At 49.7% G+C, this 10441-nt stretch overlaps 1 protein-coding gene across 1 annotated transcript; it reads right to left on the bottom strand.

The window, feature by feature from the left end:
- Window positions 1-222: 222 nt before the first annotated feature.
- TMEM275 (transmembrane protein 275) lies at window positions 223-9718 on the bottom strand. The gene is made up of 2 exons (XM_065842369.2): window positions 9116-9718; window positions 223-4635 (listed from the first exon to the last, which is right to left on the bottom strand). The coding sequence occupies exon 2, from the start codon at window positions 4542-4544 to the stop codon at window positions 3996-3998; it is 549 nt and encodes a 182-aa protein (XP_065698441.2). The 5' UTR covers window positions 4545-4635; window positions 9116-9718; the 3' UTR covers window positions 223-3995.
- Between the last annotated feature and the right edge of the window lie 723 nt (window positions 9719-10441).

Raw genomic sequence — 10441 nt, 5'->3', positions numbered from 1 at the left:
TTAGTGTTTAGGCAATCAGGGCTTCAAGGAACAATGCCATTCAAGAGGCAACATGAACTATTAGGGATGATTTTTCCTTGCAACTGGTTGCACTGTCTAGAAAATCAAGCAGGAGAGTGAGGAGCATAAGGCAAAAGGAATACAGACAGCCTTGGAGCACACACAGTCCCAGGGTAAGGGAGAAGGTGGTTGGTAAAGTGAAAGAGAAGGTGATCCACATGCTTAGCAAGTGCAATTATTTTAATGGGTCTGTCTTTTCCAAATTCCACATTGCACACACATAAACAGTAAGTCGTAAAAAAAAGACTCGCACCAGAAACTCTGACTTAGAACACAAGAAACTCTCCCTGTCTCCTGCTACACAAGGAGGCACGAGATTCACAACAACATTAGTCGTGGCTCATCATGGAGGTGGACAGAGAGACAGACATGGAAATCCCAAAAGACAGAAAAAGGCGAAAGCATTCATGCTTTGGAAGGCAGCAGATAATCCCGTGCCCACCTTGCTGTGCAGGCAGGTGGTTGGGGTCACAGCTTGGCGTACAGACCCACCGTACCAGGGGACCAGCATCTCACTGGTCCTACACCTCTGCTTGCCCAGGTGTCATCTCTGCTGGTTGTCATCTCTTAGGTCTCAAGGGCGTCAGCTCCCAGAGCAACACCAGCTTTGTGGTGACCTGCGTGTGCAACACAGGATGTCCAGGTCCCAGGGCTGTGTCAGGGTTCTCCATATTGTACTGGCTGTGATGCCACAACGCAAGTGTGAACCACACTAAACTCCTAGCCCGCCCTCCAAGTCCTGCTTCTGTACCCGTTCCTGCCCAAGGGGCCTTTTCATTCGACTGATATCGGATGTGCCATTGCATTATCCATCACTGGTGGCATTTCACATTGCAGCTACAATGAGGAGTGATGCCAGTACACACACACCAGACTTGGTTTTCAAGCTTTCAGTGAGTGGAGGAAGGAGTTGTACAGTTACCACTTGATTTTACTAATTTTTTGGCTCCAAGTACTCAAAGAAAAGAGCTGCAGTAACCATATTCACACGGGTAATACCCCTGAAGGACTTCCAGTCTGTCGTGTGCTATTCCCAAACTCTCGTGAGCCAGCAGGCTGGGAATCAAACCTACATCAGTCAGCTCTTCTGTTTAATTGCTACAGCAATCACCAGCAAGCAAAAATCACGGGAGCCTTTTGTTCAGCGCAGCAGTTTCTGGGTGCCGAAGGGCAGCCGGTGCTGGAGGCAGAGCTCACCCACAAAAATGAGCTCTAAAGGAGATCATGTAGAGATCAGACCATACAGACCCATCCACCTTCAAGCACTCCAGACTCAGGTGTGATAATACCAACCCTGCTGTTTGGCAATGTGGTCGTCTTTAAATCAGCCTTAGGTGGAGGTGGGAGCAGATATTTCCCCTCTAACACAGGCAGGGAGTTGTGCAGTAGCACAATTAATGATTTGCCCTGGACCTGGGGGCTTTACCAAAGACTTGACCCCATATCTTTCCATGCCAACATGACCATCCTTCTCTCGAGTCTGCTTCTGCCCCTCCTAGCCAGTAGACCAGCCCTGATAAAAATCACACCAATGTAATTCCTTGATGTGAAAGGAGCTGTTCAAGGCAGCAAACTGCTGGAGCACTAAAGGAGGAGCCACATGAAGACAGATTGTTTGATTCCCTCTCATCAAGGAGTGAAATTGAACCTCATCCTACCCAAGCTCAGGAAGGGATCATCAGCCGCACAGCGGCTCCCCAAGGCAACCAGGACACCTCATGCACAGACTGTGCAGCACCGTGGCTCTTCTCTCCAGCTCCCCCATGACCCGTGTGCCACCACTTAACCCAGCACTAACCACACAGTCCTCACATCCTGGCCATGGAGAGATCTGCTAGTGGCCCAGGGGAGCCTTGGCCATGCCACAACCTCTCCCTCTCTTCCAGCATTTCCCCTTCAGCCCTCTCGCCTCTCCATACACCCATCTCTGCTGACTAAAGCCTCAGGGCTGTGTTGCTCTCAGCCTAGCAAACTGCTGATGCTGGGCTGAATGGGAAGCACCACCTCCCTCTGTCTACAAGAGATGTGAAGTATCACAGGAAAGAGATGACTGAAGGAAACATGAGAAAGGCCCCAGGAAACCTGAGTGGTGTGAGGGCCATGAGCTGTTTGCTGGCCCTTCTACTCCAGGAAACTTGGGCCACCAAAGGGAAATAGTAGGGTGCAGGATGAAAATAAGCCAAGGACAGAGAACTTTACTGCTTCACATTAAACTGTGCAACTCCCCGCTGCAGGATCACAAATGTTGAATGTTGACACACATTTAGGTGCAAATGGATTATTTCATGAAGAAGAAATCCATTCAAGGCTACTAAGTACAGGTACTACTCCCAGCTAAGGAAGCTCCTAAGCAATAGCGCATTGGGGGCTGGGAAAGCATTTTAGGCAAGCAACACCCTGGTTTTGCCCAGTCTTTATGCTCTTCTCCTGACCTTGCTCTTGGACTTGTCTGAAATGGGATGCTGGGCTAGATGGGCCTTTTAAATGATCTGGTATGGTCATTCGTGTGTCCATATGACTTCCTGGTCACTCAAAGTCCCAAGAGTCCCATTTCAAATGTAGGATTTCCATAAACAGAGAATCTATGCAGCTGTTCCTACATAAAATCCACTCTCCTGCTGCCACCTCCCCACATACTAGTCCTGCCTAACACAGCTGCCCTTGCCCACACTGGCCCCATCTCACAAAACATGTGAACAGCCCCTACAGGAGTGAGAACAAAGGCCCGTTAGCACAGTACCATCTTCCCAGCCTGGGTCACCTAGGGAGGAGCATTAAGCCTTTGCAGCATTAAACCATCCGATCAGGGTCTTTCTGAGGCAGACGTGGTATCTTTGCATTGAACAGCTCTCGATAAATTCTCTTCTGCAAAATCATCCCGTTGCTTTGCAAGCCCATAAACACATTGAGCAGCCAGTTCCCTTTTAGCAAGGAGATCCACTCCTGATTGCCCACTCTCTGTGATGGATCTCGCAGCCACATTGGGGAAGGAGATACAGTCGCCACCTTCCAGCACAGTTATCCTGAAGCCCATACAGTTATTTGCCCTCTGCCCCAAGCTGATGTGTGTCCCAGGCCAACCTTCCACAAAAAGATGGAAAGGAAGCTGCTTAGCACTCAGTTCATTATCATGACCCACAGGTTTCATTTGCAGGTTCTTGCTCATCTCTGGTTACCCCAAGAACTTGTCCCCAAAGATTCGGTCTGACTGATCTTCCATGATACACACGGTACTGAGCAGCACAGCTGCAGCCCAACCCAATTAAAACGAGGAAAAAAACAATGCTTGTTGCAATCCTTGTGATCTGTTGTCTCTTAGAACGGGTGATAAAGTCACCCAAATGAAGGCAAGATTGAGCAAGGATTTTCAGTGGAGAGGAGGTTGTTTCACACTGCTTTTTCAATAGCAAACACATAGCTTCATCCCTACCGCCAAAAAGCCTGGAACTAAAAATGCAGAAATACTTTTGTGACTGAGTGGCAGCAAGTTGTAATATACTGAGTTCTCGATTCTTTTACATTCAAGAATTGCTTCACATCTGAGAAGAAAGAGCTGTCACTTTTCAGCCCCATGTAGCCCCTCCTTCCAGCCACCATTCTTCCATATTACGCTAGACAAACTAATTTATTCCCCTCTTCCTATCTGCTCCTCAAAACCGCCAGTCTATTCCCAGGAACTGAGAGTCACCTTTTCGCAGCAACATCATTATCAATTTTCTTTTTAAAGCTGTAGAATGGGCGTGTTCCTTTCAGCAAAAAAATCCCGAATTTTTCTGCTGTTGCACCCAATCCCTTACAGTGATTCAAAGTGACCCGCCTGTCTGCTGGCTTTTCACAAGCACCTTCCCCATGCCTCTGAACGATGGCACATCATGGATTATCCAGCCCACCCATTGCAGCGTCTGGCTGGCTACTAACAAAGGCTCTGCCTGGGTTTAGGATGTGGACAGGTCCCTGGGCAAGTTGAGCTGGATCACCTCTCCTCCTGTGGTGTACTTGGCCACTGGCCCGTTGCCTTCCATGGTGAAGAGCTTGCAAGTCTTTGTGTTCTCATGGACCGGCGTGGACTTTTTCGAAGAGATGGGGGAATTTGTAGGGCTCAGCTGAACAGCGGTGGTATCCTGCACCGTGTGCTCGCTAGTTTCAATTTCAAATGCTGTGTTGCCAGGTTTGATGAGCCCAATGTTGGAACCTGGCTTGGATTTCCTGGCCCCATGAGCTGGGGGCCTCCGACTGCAGATGCAGCAGGCACCGAAGAACGTGAAGGCCACCACCAGCAAGATGGGCCCGATGATGATGGGAGGGTTGTTTACGGGGAGAAAGGTCCCAAAGGCAAATGCTCCCACTAAAGTGATGTTGATCCCTGCTAGCATGATGCAAAGTCCACAAGCACAGCACAGAGCAGGGGAGGGGAGGCCCTGAGGTCGTGTCTTTTTCTGAATGGGTTTCTGGGACAAAGAGGCACTGCTCTTTTCACTGAACATGTTGAGACGGATCCCAGAGGTCTCTTCAGTCCTCAAGGGTTATACACTTTGTTGAGAAGGTTAGCTCTGGTCTCCTGCTGCCTTGAAATCCCTGGAGAGGAATGGAAAAGCATGCAAGTGTTAGAGCAACAAAGGAAAGACATTTCTACCACTGTTCAAGGTGACCAGCATCTTCAGGTTTGCTGGCACCAACATCTAAGCACAAATCTAAACCTGTTCTCAAGTCTGGGCTCTCTCTGTCCTTGGCAGTCATGCGCAGTCAGCCTCAGGCTCGAGCACTGACCTCCGTGTGCTCAATGCCCTTTGCCATCCACATGGATGATGTCCAGGTGGATCTGAGCACATGATGACCCAGAGCCTACACTTGGCTCTACCTAGATTCTGAACCACAACACAGCATTGGAGCAGTGTGGTTGGGCAGACAGACCCACAGCATGAGCTCAAGTGTCTCTCACATGGGTTTAAAACCTGCTGCATACATACATCCCTTGACCCTCCCCCTACTCCATCCCCCCTTTCCTTAAAATACAGGTTCTTTGGGACTGGAAATATGTTCTGCTGCTCATTGGGACAGTAGACAGTCTTACAGTGTCTGTCATCACCCACAGCTTGTTTGCTTCAGCAATTGTGAAACCAAACTCGTGCAAGGTTCATGTCCAAGCAACACCAGCTCCTGGACGGAGGTTCATGGAAACTGAGGTGATGAAGCTGGAAAAGAGCCTGCGTGGACGTCTGCCTAGGACCCACAGCAGGAGCACATAGCCCTGACTGACAACAGCAGCTACTCCACAGAGAAGATTATTGGATGCGATAAGAGTTGGTTTTGTGTTCGCTGTACTTTGCTGGGAAGCCAAATTGCCAGCAGCCAAATTGCCAGCAGTTTGCTGGTGATGCCTTTGATTTTACAGGCAGGAGAGTATTTCTCTTCCCAGTCTGATTGCAAACAATAGCAGTCTGCTCTCTCCTACCCCCCAGCCTGGTTCCTTAGCTTCTTCCCTCCGTTCTGTCAAATCATTTTCAAAAGACTTGCCGGGGGAAAATTGATACCGCACAGGTTTCTACTGCAAGAGCCAAGAATCACTGTTGCCGTATTAACACTCTACAGCCACTAAATTGAAAAAAAGCAAACCAACACCCACCAGCATGAACCATGCCAGTGGGATCAGCCGGGTGTTTTCAGCATGTTCCCCAGGTTATAAAATTTCCCTGCACCTCCAGCTGAGGCAAAGCTTGCTGCTGTTCTATGCAGTGTCATATCTCATTTCCTTGGCTTGGGCTTTTGTTTAGACCTGAATGAAGCGCAGCAGTGAACTTTCAGTGAAGTTTCCATTCAGCGAGGCATCAGCTGGAGCTGACAGGGACAGGCACATGAAATAATTAAACCCTTCCTCATCTGGGAATGCCTGGCTGGGGAGGAGTGTCTCTGCAGGCAAAGAGTTTTCAAAACTGAAAGCGTGCAAGACAGAAAGGGCATTTTCTCCATTAGCCAGGCTAACATCTATGCACGTTTCTCCAACAGCATCCTTTTGTTCTGCCTGGGAAGCCTGGCACACTGCTGTGAGCTGGAGCTCTGATTCTGCCTCGTTCACCAGCCCTGGACCAGCAGCAAAACATTTGATTAAAGACACACACATGCTGTTCTCAGCCCAGCTTTTACGGATGCCAGTCTGAATCTTTGGCACACAGAGGCTGCAGATAACCCAGCGTGGTTCTTCCCCTCAGTTTGCCCTTCACCTTCCCGCTGCAAAATGCTCAGCAAGGAACAGCGTGACTTCTCATGGTTAAATCATATCTCAGAGTCACTCCACCAGGTTTCTCCCTCCCAACTCTTCAGCCCTTGTTTGCCCTCACCCTGCAATAACTCCCCCTCCTGTCAGAGCTGCTGGGCTCTACCGGGATACACAGACAAGCCTCTGCTCCTAGGCAAAGAAGAGACCAGAGCTCATGCTCCCACTGAGATTTTCCAGGGGAGCTTTGATATGCTGCTCATCACATCCGTCAGCAGTCACCTGTAGTGACTCAGAAGAAACCCTGCTGGTTCCTGGCTGCTTCGAATGCTGCAGCGGTAACACCCAGCACAGTCCCCGGTAGCTGATTTTCCTTGTCTGGCAATTTTTGTTCATCGTTACAGGTCCGTAAGCATAGGGGGTTAAGCTTGGGCAAAATCCTCACCAGACCTCCACAGGCTGTAACAGGGGATGAGAGGGAAAAGAGGGCTTGTTCAGGCACCATTGTCAATGATAAATTGGGATAGACTCTCCAAGGACATCTCACCTCAGCAGGTAAAAGAGAACCACAGATCCGCTCTGGAAGGACAGATGACATGAGAGAATGATCCAGTTGGGCTCAGGGCAGCTACAGTCACCATTACCTTCCCAGGCATTCATGGTCACTTCCCAGAAGGAGAGAGAACCAGATCTACAGTACAGAAATAAGAACTGGCACATAAGGATGGAGACTTTTCACATCGCAGCTTGACTGGAGCAGGCAGCAGCCACTGCTTTGGCCACCCTAGGACAAGCACACAGGTCCCATGTTGTGCCAAGGAGAGTGGTCAGGCAATGGGAGCCACCTGCCTCCTGGAGTGTGAAAAGGGAAGAAAGGATGTTTGCAAATAAATGGCTGCGGCTAAAGCAGTGACAAGGAGTTTGCCAGGAATCATCATCCTAAGATGCCTATTGGGTTGGGTGTCTGGGAATGCATCAGTATCAGCCTGCAAAAAATATCAGAGACAAGAGCAGAGAGTGTGACAAAACCCAGGGTCTTGGACCTCCTCAGATACATCTGCGGGTATAAAACATGCGTTTTGTCAGTTCAAAGGGCCAGGTCTAACACAACAGCCGTGACACTGCCCAAAGGCTGAAGCTGAAACAACACGAATCCAAGGGTTTGTGTTGCACACCCTTAGGTGGCCAATAAAAGCACATGAGGGTGACTGAGGGAGCAAGCCACCAAACCTGCAGAGATGGCATCAAAGAAAAGCATGGAGAGCCAAATATGTCTCATTGAGGTTATGTAGATGTAGATATCCCCAGAACCACAGGACAGAGTTAGCTGGAGTGCTCAAAAATAGACCAGGAGTTGAGATCTCATTTAAACTGTGCGATCAGTTATGGGGCTTGTCACAACCTTACTATAGCTGCACTATAAGGGTTCTGGCTACGCTGTGCTCCAGACATAACTTATTTCCCATCCTCTTTGCTTGTAGCACCTACACAACACAACAGACCTTTCCTGGCAAAAAACAATGGAGTCACTGGAGAATCCAAGGGGAACCCTGTCTGGAGTGGGGACCTCTCCCATCAGCTCGGGCACAGACGACAGCACCATCACAGGGTCAGGACATGACCTGCACCTGCACCACAGTGCAACCAACAGTACATAGAAGGCAACATGTTTGGGCTGGGAACGTCCAGAAGGCAGATCACTGTGTACTTATGTCTTGATGTCCATATAAAACAGCAAGGATCATTGACAGGGGATTCCTGTTGGGAAAGTGGATGAAATGGGGATAAGAAAGCCAGCAGGGCAGTAGAAGATAAAGCAAAAAACAAACCAAAACCACAGAATGCCTTACATCATCCTCTTCCTGATAAGACCCTCCAACAACACAAAGTCCACCCTGATTCTCATTGTCACGTACAACAGAAGCATCTTCGTTCTCCTGTCATCTCCTAGAGCATAGACTGGTGCTGTGGGGAGAAGGGTCCCTCCCCATCCCCTTTGCAGTCACGAGAACTCACTGATGTGGGCAGCTCCCACTGCTGAACTGCCTGAGGATACCTGGCAGCTTTTACCTTCCACTTCATCCAAGTTAATGGGTTCAAAAATGATCAACTTTCTTCCCGGTCAAATTACCCTGTTCAAAATGAACAACTTCATTTCCACCAGTAGAGGAAAAAGTTCTCTTTGGGCTCTCTGTGTGAAACGGTTTCTTTTCTTACTGGGTAGAGTCTGGATTTCTTTTCCAAACAACATTTCAGCTTGAAATGCATGACTCCCAAACACTGCTACACAAAACAAGCTGCATTTCCAAGCTAGAGTGATGGAAATCCAGGGGCTATAGTGATTCCTTCCAGAGGAATATTCATCCGTCTCTATATACTCAGGGGAACAGAGATGTCCATTCATAGCTCTGAGAGTTCACAGAGCTGGAAGAACATACTAACACATTAAGCCAGTATTTTAGGAGCATCATTTAAAGCCACATCAGCAGCAACAGCAACATGCTCAGCTAAGCATGCCCCCTCCTTAGTTGCAGTGGGGGGGATTGAACTGTCATCCTTCCATGCTGTTTCACTGCAGTAGCACAGCCGAAATATTTGACAGACCCCAGATAAGTCTCCTTTCTAGAGGTGTGATGGCACAGCAAAATAACAAGTGTTCAACAAACAGAAATTGCAGTAAGATGGCTATAAGCACCCCCCGCACGCAGATAGACTCACAAACACACATACATGCATCCTTTAGCTATTAGGAGAATTGCAAGACTTTTTCCCTGGGCAAAGCACTGGAAAACTCTCCAGCAGGACCAGAGCAAGCCCCGGTGTCTGGAAGAGGAGGACACTTACCTAGGCTGACGTATGGAGCCAGGGAAGGTGATGGAGAGTGTGGGTGCCCCGAGTCTCCTCTTCACTCTTCAGTCCGGAATGACCAAGCCATGGCTAGGACCAGTAGGGTTGGAGCTGGAAGCCCAGCTGTGCACTAGGAGAAAGACCTCACGTGCCTCCTTCATTGTCCTCACCAAGCTCGGGAAACTTTGCTGGGGCGCTGGGCGATCCCTGGGCAGTCCCCGGGAGAGCTCTGTGCGAGCTTGGCTGCCTTCTGCCCACTTCCCTCGTTCCCCTCGGAGGACGATATCCTTTGCTTTAGGCAGAAGGGGGTTCAGACGCAGCACCGCTGCCCCAGCGCATCTTTTGTTGCCGCCTCCTCCTCCTCCTCCAGCCCGCGGTCCCCAGCCAGGCTGGACCCGCTACCTCCCCCGCTGGCCGGCAGGCTCTCCCCTCTCTCCCCGTGCCTTCTTTCCCTTCTTCCTTTTCTACTTCAAGGCTGTAGCTCCCGCCCCCTTCAGCTGACAAAAGTGCCCGGAGCAGAACAGCCCCTTTTTCCCCTCGGGGAGCGGAAAAACCCAGGAGCGGGTGTGCGCCGAGGGGCAGCCCCAGCCCCGCTCCGGCGGCCCCGGGGCGGAGAACAAAGCGGCGGGCGCCGCACGGGGAGAGGAGGGGAGAACCACCGCCAAATGCCAAGGAATAAGATGCAGGCACTCCGTTTGCTGCAGAGAGGAAGGGATCTCTTAAAGGCAAGAGGTTTGAAACACACTGTACAAATTAAAAAAATAGAGTTATATATATGTATATATATATATACACAACTGGTGCCTTTGGATCCTGGAAGGATGCAGGAATGACTCCTCGCTGGGCAGTTGGCAGTGAGGGATGCTGAGACAGGACCTCCCAGAGGTGGAAATGCTCAGCGTGTGGGAGCTGGCAAATCAAAAAAGACGTGCTCAGATGCAAAATTAATGTTTCCATGTGGCAGTCAGGTCTTGGGTACACTTAAAGGTATTCGCTATAGAAATATGCCTGGCACTGGAGCCTGCTGCAAGCATAGCCGGGATCTTGGCTCCCACATTAAGAAGCCAATCACCACCTGTTTGAAGAGCTGGTGAGCAAAGGAAACAAGGCAAACTGCAAGTTATGCACTGAATCCTTCCACAGCTTAAGCAGTGCTGACACTCATGTCCTCATCTGCTCTCCATGCCCACGCTGCTGTAACCAGCCTGGATGCTGCCAGCAGCAACTGAGCAAGTCTTCTCCGGATTATTGCAGAGGAATCCTATATTAATCGGGCTGGAGCTGATTGAACATCAATCATGCTCCCCTCTTCTTTAAATTTCA

This window comes from Patagioenas fasciata, chromosome 6 (genome assembly GCF_037038585.1).
Source record: "Patagioenas fasciata isolate bPatFas1 chromosome 6, bPatFas1.hap1, whole genome shotgun sequence".
NCBI classification, from domain to species: domain Eukaryota; kingdom Metazoa; phylum Chordata; class Aves; order Columbiformes; family Columbidae; genus Patagioenas; species Patagioenas fasciata.
Note: the sequence above shows the minus strand (reverse complement) of the source record. Positions and strands in the feature narration are given on the sequence as shown.

Bases quoted from the DNA above. Each gene is read 5' to 3' on its own strand.
- TMEM275 (XM_065842369.2), bottom strand. From the start codon at position 4,544: ATGTTCAGTGAAAAGAGCAGTGCCTCTTTGTCCCAGAAACCCATTCAG.